General features: G+C 42.0%; 2 protein-coding genes across 2 annotated transcripts in view; both read right to left on the reverse strand.

Moving 5' to 3' along the window:
* ass1 (argininosuccinate synthase 1) overlaps positions 1–8525 on the reverse strand; it is a 22551-nt gene extending 14026 nt beyond the window's left edge. Inside the window, exons 1-7 of the mRNA XM_031860205.1 lie at positions 8387–8525; positions 7717–7849; positions 6633–6701; positions 6088–6276; positions 4221–4352; positions 3046–3116; positions 2930–2960 (exon numbers count right to left, since the gene is read on the reverse strand). Coding sequence (XP_031716065.1) covers positions 2930–2960; positions 3046–3116; positions 4221–4352; positions 6088–6276; positions 6633–6701; positions 7717–7818 — 594 coding nt within the window. The 5' untranslated portion in view covers positions 7819–7849; positions 8387–8525. The remainder of the gene's footprint in view (positions 1–2929; positions 2961–3045; positions 3117–4220; positions 4353–6087; positions 6277–6632; positions 6702–7716; positions 7850–8386) is intronic.
* Positions 8526–9836: 1311 nt separating this feature from the next.
* On the reverse strand, positions 9837–15568 carry surf4 (surfeit 4). The gene is made up of 6 exons (XM_031859837.1): positions 15317–15568; positions 13503–13689; positions 12625–12701; positions 12492–12535; positions 11907–12093; positions 9837–11072 (listed from the first exon to the last, which is right to left on the reverse strand). The coding sequence occupies exons 1-6, from the start codon at positions 15362–15364 to the stop codon at positions 10806–10808; spliced, it is 810 nt and encodes a 269-aa protein (XP_031715697.1). The 5' UTR covers positions 15365–15568; the 3' UTR covers positions 9837–10805.
* Between the last annotated feature and the right edge of the window lie 1489 nt (positions 15569–17057).

The raw sequence follows: 17057 nt of genomic DNA on the forward strand, positions 1-17057 counted from the left end.
GCAGCGAAGGCACATGACGAAACGCTGACCTCTTTGCTTCAAAGCACACATTCACATGCATACATACACCTACAAGCCCACTTCCTTCCCCTGCAGGCAGTCTTCGGTCCATCCTTCTTTCCAGGCAGCCATGCGACCAGCAGAAAACAAGTTTTCATTTCCTCTAGGTGAGCGGAGGCCTGCCGTCACGCTCTTTTACTCCTGGTCAACACGAGCAGTGCGGCGGCCCATCAGCCCCCTTGATCAAAGAACGCAGCGGGCCCGAGGAGGCCCACTGACACGAGCTGTAATTAAGACTGAGGCGATGTTTTAATGACTCAGGACGAGTGTCAGGCGGCCTCAGGCTATATAGGCCCCGACTGCTCATGTGTGGAGAGACAGAGAGGGGAAGTAGTGGGCGAACGGTGGGGTGTGGAGCCATCTATTAATCATATTGCTGATTAAATCTGAAGAACATATAAGAGATGTAGCTTACTAAACAGTAATACAAATTCTGTATATCCAATATTGCCATGAAACAGGCCTGTTAACTGTTTTGCCTACGACGGTCAAAAACAAGCAAAGACATTGAAGATTTTCGGGCATATAATCCAACCCTGACAAAAAACCCACAATTTCATGTAGGACGACGATTTGCTCAACTTCAACATCAACCTCTAGCTCAATGCAGTCAACAGGTAACTAATACTATTAAATGTGACCATATGGACATGAGAACAGATAGCCGAAGTTGCCGTGGGCGCATGTCTTCACATAGGTGAATGCTGCCAGATGGAGGTGAGTAAATACAAAAAAAAAGTCACCATTGTGCTACAGGCAAGGTGGTTTGGGGTTATCAGGAAGGATACCGTGTTAATCACAGAGTAACCTGAACTCTGCCGACTCTTATCTACAGGAGAACATATGAGCGACCATTCGGACATTTCCCAATCTGCCTGTGTTGAGCAGAGAGGGGCTTTTGTATCGCATGTGGGGTTCGAATAGTTGAGGTCCGCCCTGAGCCTTTAGGGCTGTAACTGGAGGAGAGAGGGGCCGATACAGATGATACAAGATGACCTCTTTCAGATGACCCGATCAAAACCTGTCATGTTGGTTTGAGCATTTTGGTTAGAAATTCATTATGTTGCTGGTTACTTTTTGTCAATTGGTATTTTGCATTCATTTCCTGCTTTAAATTGTATTTAAATTAATGTTAAACCTGGGGATTATGTTTAGATATAGTGTTGTTGTGATGTTTACTCTGACCCTAATTAACAAACTTTGTAAAAGGACCAATTGCCAGAGGGGGCAGAGGTTGTGGCTACTGAAAATCACTCAATAATCACAGCTTGTTCAAAGTTCAAAATATCATTTTCTGCCCTGGGTAATGTATTCAAATCCTTTTACCACTCTGGACCCCTGCACCATAAATATTTCATTGTATTTTATGCCATTAATCGATTCAATATTGGAGTAAATGGTCCAAAACAAAACCCCAGAATGAACAATACTGTCATCATACATCGCTATGCTATTGAGCCGGTCCGCCTCATTCTTTTTAAGACATTTCTCCACAGGCCGACCCATAAAGAGGCAGCGGAGGGGTGAGAAAGGGAGAGAGATAGAGGTCTGTGAGTTACAGTGGCCCTGCCCCTGCATCTCCACTCCAGCAGCGCGGGACCCCTCGCCTCCATGTGACACCCCGTCCATTGGAGACTCATCTGTCTGGTGCGCTGCCTTTGTACTTTACTGTTACTGGTGACATTTTGGTGTCACGGTGTCACGATGAAATGGCTCCCCTCCCACGTCGCAGCCCGCGGCGCCGCAACCAGTGGAACAATGAGGTCCCGAGGAGTTGGGGCTGGAACTCAGGAGGCCCCAGCTGGGCGCAACGCCCTAACCCTTCCCCCCACCCCCCCTTCCTGGGCTCCCATGAAATCGGGAATTAGTCGAAGCGTTGCTGACGACAAGTCAGTGTCTGTGTGTCCCAGGCTCTTCCCAGGGCCCGGCGAAGACCCGGGGTGAGGAGATACACAGACACAGACACAGCGACCAAGGGATGGGAGCTTTTGGGGTCACCGGGGGCAACCTGTATGTACTGCTTTGACCCCCGACCCCAGCAGAGATCAAACTCTGCCTCACCCGTGGAAATGTGGGAGAGTGAGTGGTGTTGGTCTCTGCTGGTGCTGGCATGGGTCAGCAGACGGGACGGTAGCTTTACTGCCGTGATATTTTTACTGTCACTCCAAGTGGATGATGCATTTTAACAGTAAAAAATAAAAAGGTGTTTTATTTTGTCCGTCTGCTGTTGTGGAAATGACAGCGAACATTATGTGTGTATGAGAGGACAAAGGGGATTTTTTTTTGCTGTACTCGGTGGAAAACTGTTCCAATTTCAAAATCTATTTCTGTGCTTCGATGACAAATGTTCCGTGTAATTTTGTCTCCGATTGTCCTATTCCTTTTCGCACTAGATGGAGAATGATGAGGAAGTAGTATCAAAGATTTATAAAAACAGGTACTGATCTGATGAAGACATCGACTGTCCAGATTTTTATGTAGAATCCAAAGATGTTTTATCTAAAACGGTTTATGTTTTCACCATCACAAATGGTACAAATGACTCACGTTCAGTTTTAAAGGTTCTTGAATGATGGCGTCAGTGATTAGATATATAAATAAAGTCAGTATTGTTTGTGTGAAATAATGATACGAGTAACTTTCTTGGTATTCAACATAGTGCTTCTTCATATCAGCGTTGACCGTATATGCAAAGAGGTCCCGAGGAGTTGGGGCTGGAACTCAGGAAGTTACATTTATGGTACCATAAATGTGTGAGTTTCATTAATATACCAGCACATCACACTCCAAAGGGTGAACGGGACGAACTATAAATAGAACCAATTTCTGTTCAGGAATTTGTAGACATGCCATTGTGAACTGGCCTTACCTTGGGATTCTCCAGGATGCCAGACTCATAACTGTAAAGAATCATAATTCAGAAAATGATCTGATAGAAAACGATAAAATATTGAAACTAAAGAAGGTGTATCACACCGGTCCTACCTTATATGCATGAGGTTGGCGTCCATGCTCCAGGGGGCCTGAGGAGTGACGGGTACAGGGATGCCATGTTTCTGCAGTTTGACAGAGAAAGCTTTTGTTATGGTACGTACTGTTTACCTGTACACTAACTGCACCTGAAGGCTAGACACTATATAGCAGAGTGGAAAAAAGTTCAGAATACGAGGAACCAAGCACACTCCTTCCAGAGACTATCGTTTGTTTTTGTGCAACCAAAATGCCCCAAACAAACAAACAAAATGAAGACATTTTTTTTGACATGTTCAAAGGACAAGTCAACAATTTAGTGTTTTAAGATTGTGTGATTTCACAAGTAGTCCAGATGCCAACAAGAGAGTGGTGTTCACTGACACATGACCACCCTCTAGTGGGGAAAACTGGTCACAACCACCATCTAACAGGAGCTTATGAACAAACCGCCTATAACTGTGCGTGTGTGGTCTGAATAACATAAGTCTGAGAAAGTTTAACTGTAAATATAATCATAAGTGTGAAATTAAATGACGAGAGAGTAGGGATGTAACAATATATTTATATTGCATTTTTCACTAAAGATATTTAAAATCAATACACGTGGTGAAGGGATTTAAGGATTACATTTTTTGTTAAAACTATTGAGGATTGTCAACACAAACAGATAATAGTTAATTGATCTGAGGCTGGATACAGAATTGAAAAATAATTAATAACGGAGCAAAGGAAATAAATATTGGGAGGGCTGTACCATAAAATGAGAGCTGTACACGGATACAAGATAAGTACAGGAGAGTATTCAGTAAGTACAAACAGAATCTATACAATTAAGAGGTATGAGAGTTTTATATGATACTCAAGGTGGACATTTGTGGTTTAATGTAGTCACTGCTTTTCTTTTAATACGATGCTTATTAAACCATTTTTCACACTTTTATAACGTTAAATCTGTATCTGTGACAAAAACAGTACTTTCATCTGTGACAAGTTGTTGTTAAAACAATTTTAGGTTATTACTTTGTGCTGCTTGGACATTTCATAGACCATATAGTGAATCAATAATTCCGATTCATTGATAGATTTCTTAATAATGACAGTAATCTTTAGTAGGCATCCCTAGAAACCACCAAACTGAACTATGGGTATTATGTCAGATTTCGACATAAACAGACTGACGGCGTTACCTGTGCATATTCCATCAGGTCTGTTCTCCCCCGGAAGCGGTTGTAGAAATCAGGGATCCTCCACGGTGCAATGATCTGAACTTCAGGGTAGAGGGCGTAGCACGTGAGCTCAAAACGGATCTGGTCATTGCCCTGCAAAACACAAACATGACGGCTTTTCAAAATCAACAATAGTACCCGACAGTGCGCACAGTAACAATTAATTTCATTATTAATTAAATTGTTTTTGTCTGGGATAGTGTCAGAAAATGAAGTGTTTTGCTATTTCCCAAAACCCAAGTTGACATATTCAAATAACTTGTTTTATGCAACCAACTGTCTGAAGCCCAAATCCCCCCAAACAAATTATAAAAATGTTTGCAGATTATTTTTCTGTCAATCGGCTTATTGATTAACTGCCTAACATATCCGCACTAATGTGCAGTGGTGGTTGAGCGGTGATGTTTCCAGTGTCTCGGTCTCTTTCTTCATTAATCAGCTTCAAGATGAAAACTAAAATATAAAAGGGAAGCAAGCTGCATTGTCTTAATTGTCACAAATAAAAACAAATTACATAAAAAATAAATATTATATTGTAACTTTATGATGTGGTATCTGTCTCCATCTACAGGCAAACTGTGGACACTGCATTTTCAGCTGACTGAAGTAGGAATAATACAAACATCTGTGAAGGCATTGAATTAAAAAAGGCATGTTCAAGAAATAAAAAACATATTTCTTCTGAACTCAATCACAATGCAAAACGATTATACTACTACTACTATACAATTTAACTTAGACTATAAGAACCTTGACCGCACACAGACATTTGTCTGCCGCTTACGCAGCATTTGTTAGATGAAGAAAGGTTATTCTGACCAAAAGAGAGGCGATACAGTGAAGTCTTTAACCAATCAACAACAGTGTGAATCAATGTGCCATCATAATCATTAGAATTATCATTATATTGTCATTCTGTATTAAAAAAAACAACCTAGAACTTAGATCACTGCTTTACATAAGAGCGCCCTGACCTAAGTGTTTATCTTAAAAAGCTCTTAATATTCCTCTGGACAGCACAATGTATGAAACTGACTCAACACGTATTACTAGTTTCCACTTTGACATCACTCTGGAATAATCTATTTATCTTCCAGGTCAAATTTTACGCTAAAAGTTACATGCCGGTATGTCCTGGTGACACATGAACACAGCCAGCACGGCGTGAGGAAATACAGATCTTTGGAACGAGGTACCCGTCCACAAACTTTAAAGTCTCCAGGCTTACATTAAACCTTCTTCACTCACCGCTCACTCATGCTAATCAGAAAGCTATTCACCAGGCCTCCAAAGCAGAGAAGACATATTTGCATTTTCCTTTGACTCGTTTCATTTAGCTGACGGTTCGGTGCAGACGATAGCGATGATAACATCCGTCTCAGATTTGCAGTAAACATCTATTTTCTTTTCATTGAATATATGACTAAAGAAAATGATAGTTTCTGAATGAAGGAGCGCTGTGGCTCTGACGAGGGTAGATTTCTGAGTTACTGTTCAACCCTGCAAACACGTGGCCTAAATCCTCTTGTCCAGACTATGGACAGTGACCTTATTAGTTAGAAAAGACTGACGTGAGGGCCTCCTCTGGGATCAGCCACACAGCATGTTATCACAATGTTGAGGGTTCAATTCCAGTGTAAGAAACTGGTCTTTAGTTCCGCATCATCCCCCAAACTTACTCTCTTCTGTCCCAGCTCCAGTATAAAGGAAATGAAATGTAAATATTCTTTAAATAGATTTCATTTGGGTCGGGGATTCCGTCATACGAGCAGATTATTGGACAGTCTCCTGCCTCAGAGTTAGTCTCTTGGACCCGTGTCTGGTTTACCTTTCCTGTGGCACCATGGGAGACGAACTGGGCACCCTCCCTGCGTGCAATCTCGACCTGCCGGCGGCCGATGCAGGGCCGAGCTACGGCGGTGCCCAGCAGGTATCGGTCCTCGTAGACGGCATTGGCCTGAACTGCGGGCCAGATGAAGTCCTCCACAAACTCTGAACGCAGGTCTTCAATGAAAACCTACACAAGAATGGACGTCAGGACACAGAACAGTGTTTAAGTGTAATGTCTTCTTTTTTCTCGGCCATTTTTACGTGAGAGATATTGAATGATATTGAAAGAAATAACTGACGATTGTTTGCCACTAAAGAGCTTTGTCTCACACTAAGTATGTGATGTGAACGCAGAAAACAGCAGAATAAAAGAGCTACTGATTTCCATTCATCACAGCATGCTTTGACATTCTACTTTAAGAGGCTGAAAACTTGCTTTTGGTCATTATCATTGCATATTAAAGCCGTAGAGAACATTCTGAAAAAGATCTGATATCGAGACAGAACCGAGCAACAACGTATTTCATTCATTCTGCCTCTTACCTTCTTTGCGCCGAGATGTTCTGCCTTTTTCCGGGCAGATTCAAAATCTTCATCTTGCCCAATGTTGGCCTAGAGAGACACAAATGTAATTGCACAATAAAAGTGACTCATTTATATGCATTGTCGCAAACACTTGCATCTGAAACTAAACTGCAGTTCCTTCCCTTCAGAGCTCTTGCAGAATGACGCGCAAGCCCTCCGTGTATTAACATCCCGGCTCGTGACCGTGCAAGCGTTAAACCTGCCAAATCGATGATCTTGTAATTCAGATCACGTCTGTTGAGATGTTGGAATCACCTCACGGTGGAAACCAAGCACGGACACCGCTTTGAAGAGGCCATCTGATCTCCTGAGCTGAACACTAAACAAGGAAACACATTCCTGCAATGACGTGATACTAGTAAACAAAACGGGCAAACCTGCAGCGCAACACTAAACTATGCTTGTGATATTTTTCAGTACTTTATCATTTTAATTTCAGTGCAGTAGATTAAGGATGAGTCACATTCGATACATATCACAAAACCTCATGACATTCAGCTTGTGAATTACACTTCTTGCATATCCGGTGCTTTGTATGATTTTATTTTACATACAGATATCGACGTGGCAAATTAAAAAACCTCATTTCACATTCCAGGGAAAGGCATAAGCAGTTATCATTGTGTATTTCTGCCTGACTGTTTGCTGACGCATCAGTCTCCGACAAGTCGAAGCACGTTTCATCAGAGACAATCATGTCACTTATCACAGCCGTGAACTACAGACAATCACACCCCCCACGCCCACACTACGACCCACAAAGCCACTGAATGAAAAGTTAGACAACATGGAAATCTGCCTGCTTTGCACTTCTAAACTGCCTCCTGGCAAAAAGTAAATCCAGCTAGATTTGTGCTGGCATTATGAAGCCACATGCTGTGTGGTTGGTCGTTAGATGGTCGGTATAGCTCCAACCGGTTTTGGGGTAAACCCTTACATGCCCCTGCCTGGAAACAGTCAACTGTACAACTTCAGCATGCATGACATGAAAAAGCAGCTGGTTGGAAGCACACACAAAGACAGACTGGGCTCTAAACCTTACCAAGTACGTGATGACGTCGTAGCCCTGTTCCTTCAGCCAGACCAGAATACAGGATGTGTCCAGTCCACCGCTGTAGGCCAGAACCACCGTACCTTTAGACATGATGAGGGCTTGAGTCCAACAGGTGGAGAAGCTGTCGAGGAGGCAGAAGAGAAGAAGTTAGCAGGGACTCCATTATATTGGTCACTAGCAGGGGAGGAAATGTCAATGTGTAACCTGAGTGTACTAACTAGGATCTCTTATGTTGCCATTTGACTATTAGGACGTTTTTTTATTTCAGATTCTTTGCCCATTGAAAAAAAAAAATAAATAAAAAAATGCATTGAGGAAATACAACACATACAACAACGCGTTTAATTTCATTCATGATTTCTGAGCATTTAGAGTATAAATCTACCATTGTAATAATATTTTCTGCCAGTGTTTGTAACATAATTGGGGTCTGAACGGTAAGTTAACCCGTCAACACCTTTTTACATCCATGATCAGCAATGCTGATGACATGTGCGACATAACATACGCGTATTTTGCCAAAGCAACTGGACACTACGCATGTTAGTTGAAAACACTCGCCGCACAGTGCTGCGTGGTAGCCGCTGATGTGACCGGCAGACAAAACATTGCATTGAAATAAATGAAAGATAAAAACAAGCGGGTGTGTTGTACTTACGAGAGAGTGATTCGTGTGAGGTAAGAGAGCGTTATGCAGAGACGGTGTCGGCGTTGGTTCGTCGGCGAGGACTGGAGAGCAGCGCGTGCTTCGGCCACTTCGGTCTGACTGGTCAAACTCGTATTGCATCATCCATTCACAAATGTTGGAAGATGCTGGCAGGTTGCATTGTGGGAGTTGTAGGACGCAGCATTTGGAGCTCCACCAATACCTCCGCATAAAGTCAGAATATCTTGGCTTCAATGTTGACCATTTCTGTTTTAATAAATCTCTTCTCCTGTGGAAGTGCAATAATAAATACATGGAGTAGCCTTTAAACAGTGGTGGACTAAGCATTCATATAATGTACTTAAGTAAAAAAATATAAATATATTATATTTCAGTGTTTCCTTGTTAAGTTTATTGTAAACAAATACAACTTTGCATATTTGAAAAGCCTCAAGTGTCTTTAAAGACCTATAAACATAAACAACTCCATACCTAATAAAAGCTAGTCCTTATTTATTCATTGTAACGTAAGGTCTTTAAGGACTTTTCTTATATCTCTAAACAAACAAATCCAAAGTTAGGTTTGGAGAGGCATGCAGGGCTTTCTAATTCAACCTTAGGCTCCAAAGAAAACATTAACAAGGCAGAAAAAGGCCGTGTTCATTTATAAAAATGATTTACAGGATTAAAGATATTTTCCCATTAGCTTGCTACTTGTTGGCCATGTGGTGTTATGACTTGTCACCTCCTCCAGTGGCATCATGTCACATAAAGCAGACGGGTCATTCTACAAAAACAGTGGAAGCTGCTGTCACCAAAATCCTTAATAATCACATGAATTATACATATTCAATAATTAAAGACTGTCCTTGCAATGATAAAACTAAGTTCATTCATCTAATTTTCAATGTTGAATTTGGCAATGTATTTAAAATCCTAAATTCTTGTCTTGTCACTTTTATCATACATGGAAGTGGAGCATTGAACATTACATATATAAAATAGAACATTGACAGTTTTAAAAAACATTAAAATATCTCATTAACAATATCAAAGAAATACCGGTCACACAGAATTATGTCATTGGTGCTAATGCTACACAAAACACTTTTATTTTGAAATACTACACTGACCCTTAGAGGTTCTTCTTGGATCAAGAGGTCCTTGAAGGAAGTGCAGTGGACAAAGGCATTTGATAAGTCAGATGTCTTACTTCATTCGTTTAAAATATCATGATACATGTGAGAATTTTGAGTGAAGCTTGTCATTTGTGTTACTCATTTGTTGGCCACAGGGGTTAAAAACTTTTCTAAGAGGCGGTGATATCCTCAAAAAGACTGTATGCTGCTGTGTGGTCGTACTCCATGAGCTACTTCTTCTGTGGTGGATTTACATTAATGTGAATATCTGGTCTGTCATACGGGCTAAAAACCTTGGCCGAGACAGTTTGTATTTTTAAATTTTTATTTCCTCGCCACGACGTTCCAAAATCAATAAACAAATGATCAAAAATACAATATAAACTTTTGAAATCAATACACTGAATATTTTTTTAATTTCTTACACAGGGCAAAAAACACTGAGCAAGTCCGGATATCTATTGACTCGGCTAAGTCCTCTTTGCTTTTCTAGATCGCAGATTACTGTGTTTCATAAACGTTGAGCCTCCCACCCTCATTACCCCCGATCACATACAGACGTACAGTACAAAATGCCAAATAACAAGTCCTGGAACAATTCTGTTGAAACTGTCGATCAAGCACGACTGCAACCCACCAATTTGTACACAATGAACATATCCTCCCCCCCCCCCGATTGAACTCCCCATGAACAAGAGTCAGTTGAGATTGAAGGTGTAAAATCATTTGAAAGTCTACAGTGTCAGAGGACAGAAAACAGGAGAGATGAAACCTGGAGAGTCAAGGCGAGTTGCTGTCAAATCAGTGCCCAAGTTCGATATAAAGAGCAAGTCTCTGACACTAAGATCCAACGGCAAAAAAAGACCAGCATCCATGGGGGGGGGGACGGGGACTGTTGGATTTACTCAAAAAATATGAACGTTAATCTATTATAACTCACGGCATAATACCCATAAAATACAATAAGTTATTTCTACCCCTTCTGCACACAGAACAAAGTAACTTTTGTTGTTTTAATCATCACTTGTATATCTTGCACTTTGAAATACACACGACTTTCTTTCTTGTTGATATGGAAAAAAATCTGGCATTATGTATGATGTAAAATAGAAAAACAAATAGTCCATAGATGGGTGAGGTGGTGTGGGTGGATTAATAAAAAATAAACTAGAAAAGAAACCAAACGGTGTACCCTGGTGGGAGGAACTGGAGGAGGGAAGGTCTTTGAGTCCCAGTCGGTGGGGGAAGTTAGTGGTGCTGCGCAATCCTCTCATCGTTAACCCCCCCTCGGCCTACCACTCTTTCTTTTTCTCATCCATGGACACTCCGCCAGGTCCGAGCGCCACCACTAACAGCAGACCGCCGATGACCGAGGTGGTCTGGAAGAAGTCGTACTTGAGGAAGTCGTGCATGGGCTTGTAGGCGGGGACGGTCCAGAAGGCGTTGAAGTAGACGTTGATGGCCAGAAGCCACACGACGAGGGTCAACGCCGCCAGCTTGGTTTTGAAGCCTATGGCCACCAGGATGATGAGTGCAGTTCCAACCATGTTCTGCAGGATCTGTGAGAGAAAGTTACAAGTAGTCGGGTGAAGATGTGCACCTTACAGTATACTGTATGTTCACCACGTCACAGATTGCCGGATTTTGAATGATTGTCCGCTTGGTGAAATTGACACACCAATAGCAGCCACTCCTCACGCAGTAGAGGAGAGAGACGTATAGCAGGGGGAAAACGAGCACAATAAACTCACAGCTGTGTGACAACCTGTTCTCTGCCGCTTTGTGTCATATAGTTGCTAAAGGGTGCCTTGTGCCACGGTATCAGATGCCGAGGGGTGTGCCAAAGCGGCTGTATTTGACCTGGGAATGAGAACAGGCTGCAGGCTGCTTATTGGCTGGGGGTTACACACCCAAAGTCTCTTTGCCCAGCAACGCCCTAAACACAGCAAAATAAGAGGGTCCCTGTAGATTAAGACACCGCCACACACTTCTAGTGGGTCATAAGTGATGATTGAAAAGGATTGTTTTTGTATCAATCTATGCATTGTTTTTAGGGAATTCCTGCATATAATACTTTGAAACAAACAAGATGTATTGTGTTAGTAAGTGAGCTTTAAAAAGGTGTTAGTCAGGTGGATTTTGTTAGAGCCTGGATAGCCGTTTCCTTTCTTTGTGCCAATTATAAAAAATGATATTAGCTTAGCCTATTTAGTGGCATCGATCTTCTCATCTATCGCTAGACAAGAAAGCAAATACCTTTACTTTCCAAATTGTTACATTTTTCATTTACGCCTGCATCTAATAGCTTTGTATTATGTCCGTAAGTAGTGGTGGCGTAGCATTGGTCGTGACTTAATGATGAAATAACCATCTGTGTTGTTGTCAGTACTCACAGAGAAGAAGTTGGAGTCAAAGTGCAGCAGAGTCATGAACATGAGCACGAGCAGTACTCGACCACCCAGCTGCATGTACTGCTTTGGCGAACTCTCCCCCATGGAGGGGACTCCAGCAAACATGCTCTTCCCTTCCGAGCGAGACTCGGCCAGCAGCAGCAGCAGACCTCCTCCGAGGGCGAGGTTTCTGGGAGAGGGGAGAGAGAGGATGGTTATTTTAGGACAGACCTGCAGTCAGTCAAAGTTCATATTAACAACCAACAGCATAAAGACTAAAAAGTACACTAAGGCAGACACAGAAACACTACAATGTAGGACTGTATTTAAGGGATTTCTCTGATGGCCGATGACTCATCTGTCTTGTTGATGTTTAAATAATTCACAGGTCTTGTTGACAGTAATTGTTGGTGTCTGCTTCACAGCTAAACAGCTTCCTCCTTAACTACCATAGCAAATTAAAATGTCCAATGCTGCAGAAAAAGCCCTGCATGCTGTCAAAGTCAACAAGACACTTCTCATCTGTGATCATAAGCAGTGAAATAAATAAAGAACAAGAGCAGAAACCACCTACAAAGAGACACTTACCTCATCAAAAATTTGAGGTCCCATAAAATGCTGTATGCAACAGTCTGGTGGAAAAAAAGACATTCTGATCAGATGCAGAAAGACACATTGCTCGTGTAAATCAAAAGTGTCATTGTAACTCGATTGTTCTTACCTGTAGCGCTATGATGCCAAATAGTCCGAAGCAGGCATACTGTACAAAATTTCTACTAAGGATGAGGACACAACCACCTGTTAGGACACACAAAAAGATGTGGTCATTATGGCAGCAACACACTGTTTGTGTTAAAATGTAATAGAGTAAAACAACAAATTTCACTTGTGCACTTTAGCATAATCTGTTTTTTGCAGAGACGTTCAACTGGTTTTGAGCAAAGAAACTCGGCTGCAGCTTGCATGGAGGAAGCTTTAATGTATTTTGACGTACCTATGCAGCTTTTCTAATGCAATATTTACAAAAAAAGGGCATACAAATATATGACGGGAAACCCGGCTAATGTAGCTTCATATTCTGGTTCTCACAGGACAAGAACAGAACCTGACATCTTGACATTATCTTCTGTCTTCTGCTACACTTTGGGTGATGCCTTCAACAGTGTGCAAATGTCTAGACTTACAGCCAATTTGCTTCAAAGTTCAAGGAGCTCAGGGATGCATTTTCACAAAACACTGCAACTGATTCGTGGACAAGTGGGCTGCCTCTTGGCTTCCTTCAACAAGTCTTGTCTGCCCCCGCCCCCCCCCCACCCCTGCGCTCTCTAATCAGCAAGATGGTATATAAGCAAAAAGTAAAGTTCTGTGTTTGTATCAGTCTATTGCACAACTTTCTGCTAACTGTAGACACTATGTGGCTGAAACGGACTGAGCACACTTCTACAATAGCCGTTTGATTTACTAGTTTTAGTAGTTTTTATGTCACACACACCACCCAGTAACACCACAAAAACATGCAACTTGCTACCGTGAACTCCGAGGTGACTCGTGTTGTGTCCGGACCGTAACCCGACAATGCACTGCCTCCCAGTCACTCACCCAGCTGTCCTATGAGGTTCAGCAGCACAAAGAAGGTGGCCAGGAAGTAGCCACAGCTCCAGGTAACCTCGATGTAGTCCCTCTGCTCGTTCCACTGGAACCACATGCGGATGCCATCTTCCAGGAAGGTGCTGATGAGACACAGGCGCGCCAGGTGGGGCAGATACTGTTTGGTTATCCTCAGGAACTGCGCAACAGAGAAAAGGAAGGGAAGAAATGATTGACGAGAAAAACCGGTGGCTTGAAGTGTAAAGAACAGTCAGGATGTGGTTTGTGAGGCGTTCCTGAGCTTGCATAACCAAGAAATCTCATTACTGTGTCACCAAGCTGTAACACACATAGCTGAATTATAACAAAAGCCCCCTGAAGACTCCTTTAAATAATAATATTCTGACTCCGCATCACTGCTACAATGCCAAACGCTTCTTGTGTTATTATGAGTTGAAGTACGCTGAATGTCTACACACACACACACACAAAAGAAAGAGACTACCATGGGATCTTCTCTCAATCATAATTAATGAATGGATCCTCAGATAGTACAGTGACCCAGTAGAGGTGCAGCACCCTGCCCCGCCTACTCAGCAGTCCACATCAGCACTGTGAAACCTCGGCAGCCTATCAGCGTCCACCAACTCCCACTACGAGTGCTAAGTGGGACATGAATGGACGACGTGTGAGCCAATCCGAACAGGCCCGAGGTCCCTGCAACAGTCTGGAAATAGACCATTTTGGAGCAAGTAACATGCTCAGGACCCCTTAGCAGAGCTTTTTACAAAGCAAATAAAGCGAGACGTGTCACTTCCCTTTTTCCGAATGCTTTACAATACCCAGCACTCCACTCCACTACAATAAAGTTGTATAGACAGAACTGACTCCAGGACTAACAGTACTCTTCCAAGGATACAGAGAACATTTAAAAAGTCTGTCCAGTCCTGCAAAAGACACAACACCATGAAGCCTGTTATGAGCCAGACGACAGTACTTTTCAAATGACAGAAGGTAACGTTACAAAGGACACAAAAAACCAAATATCTGGGGCTTTTTTCACAGTCTACGTTGCAACATGGGGTCACAGGCACGACCTGTAATCTGATCCTCAAATCTCAGCTTCTCAGTGAATTCCCTGTCGTCCCACCAGTACATGAAAAACCCTCAGAGAGACACAGACATAAAAGGCATCTTTGGCATGTAACATAAAGTGAAAGTCCAGGTTTTTGGGGGCGAGCTGTGTGGTGGGGCAGCTCTGTCAAGGCCACAAGCAGATACTAAGTTTAAGAAAAAACAAATGCTTCTCTTATTTAGAGATACTACGCAACCCTAAGCCACAAGCAATGCCAAGCAATTAGGGTGTCAAGACACAAATTGACAAATAGCCGTTAGCTCATAACTTGGAGGCTAAGCTGATTTCACAACTGCTGTCTGGCTGAGATGCTGTACGACAAGCTAACTAGTTGGCATAATGATGCAGCCCTCCATGTTTGTACCAGTTATTGTTTGCTAGGTTGGTCGTTCCCAAACAAATGTCAGTTTCACTTTTGTCGGCGTGAATAAATAATGCTAGCTAATCCATCTGGAGACACATGACAGCACACAGATCGCTACAATATGTGTCACACAAAAATAAAAACACGAGCAAATTAATCAAATGTCACGTTAATGCGGTCAGCTATCTGCTGTGGGTTTGTAGAAATATAAATGAAAGGCGTCAGAGGAAACACTCTCTCTCTCTCTACATTCTCAGAGAAACTAGTTAGCAGCTACCATGCTAAACGCGGCTAGCGTTAACTAGCCGTGCTCAAAATCGAAGTTACCTGGTCCGCCACGTCTTCGGCTGTGTTCATGAGATCCTCCTGTCCCATATTTGTGTAATAATACGCTTTTTAATAGTGAAAGCTCAGCGCAACACAGTTCTAATGTGTTGTTTTGTCGCAGGCTGCACTAAGGACTGCTCCTCCCCCCGTTAAACGTTATTTACTTGAAGATCTCCCGACCGCCTGTACGCAGAGAAAAGGCCGCCTCCGCTCCCACAATGCCCCGCGATTAGCCGAGAGAGACAGAGCCCCCCTAGATGGTACTGCAACCGCCGAATGCCACGTATACTGATCCGTCCAGGGGCTTGTTTTCGGCGTGTACACATGAAAACAGGCACAATACTACAGGTGGTACCGACCTGAATTCATTTTTTAAACTATAATTTGGTGCACATGTTCATGTTCAACCTTGCAAATGCTGCACGCACTCATGCAATCCGTGCAGAGTTTATAGATGGCTGTACTTTCGTGACAGATGTGCGTTCCTTGTCTCTTAAATTGGTTATTATTGGGTCTCTTAGTCCTTCACTTAAATAAAAATGACAAAGCCAACACATTTAGTTCACGCTACTCTACTTAACAGCTCTTTTCATTAAAAAACAAACATATTTCACATATCTTTTGATATTTGAAGTATAACTTTTTTTAAATTTATGATTCTTGACCACTTGATTTTCCTTTTCTCTTACTGTGTTTGTTGTTATGCACCATTATATTAAGGCAAATTCTTTATTGTGCGTGCACCAACTTGACTAAAGCTGATTGTCAAGCATTCAAATTATGATTATCATGAATAAATCTGAATTTGACTGCCCTTTATGGAAATATGAAATAATTGAATGTGTAAATGGATGAATGAACAAATAAATGGCAGTCCTTTTCACACAGGAGCTGTAGCCTACTACTCAAACAGATCACGCAACAGGTTTTAACACAGAAACTTAATGCTCACACTTTGTTTAATTTCCACAACTTGCCCAAAAAAAATCTATAGATGAATAATAACTTGAGGGAAAACCAACATAAGTGTCTTGGTAACGTGTTGGGGAAGCGTCATTTCTCTGACACTCTGGAGATGAGAACAAGATGTTCCCTCATTCAGGGTTTTAATGATGATGGTAATCACTGTCTAACACCGTCTGTTCCCAATTTCACATACTGAAGGTGTGCAGTTTATTAACTTTTTGCCTCCAGCTAACTACAAATGCCTCATAATTTACACACAGATATTTGGCTGCTGGTGATGATGTTGGTGTGAAGATGATAAACATAACTGCAACAAGAGAGCAGAGCTACGTGAAGGGAATTGGGATGGAGGTGTAAAAAGGGGCCTCATGGCTTGTTAACTGTAGAGCCCAAAGACACAAAGTCTTTCTCGACAGTCCCGTCAAGAAGCTGCCGTAATTTCTGATATAGCTGTCTAAACTGTTTGCCAGCCACATCAGCAATTACCGACTGCAGCAGAGTCAGGTGGTTGTTTTTCATGCTGCATCTTCAGCTACTTTATAATCTATTAGTATAGACTACATAGTCCTGTGTGAGAAATGTCTACACCTCATGAGTAATTATGTATGCACTAGATGTACTAAATGTAGATGCATGTCAGGCTACATTTCTTTCTTGTAAAATTCACAAATTAAAAGAAGTTTTTTTTTTTTTTATAAATAGTACTTCTCTTGACATAGTTTGTTTGTAAAGGTCTGTCTTACTTTTTTATCCATTTTATGCTTATTATGGTTAA

This window comes from Anarrhichthys ocellatus, unplaced genomic scaffold, assembly GCF_004355925.1.
Source record: "Anarrhichthys ocellatus isolate YVR2014 unplaced genomic scaffold, GSC_Weel_1.0 scaffold23, whole genome shotgun sequence".
Lineage (NCBI taxonomy): Eukaryota > Metazoa > Chordata > Actinopteri > Perciformes > Anarhichadidae > Anarrhichthys > Anarrhichthys ocellatus.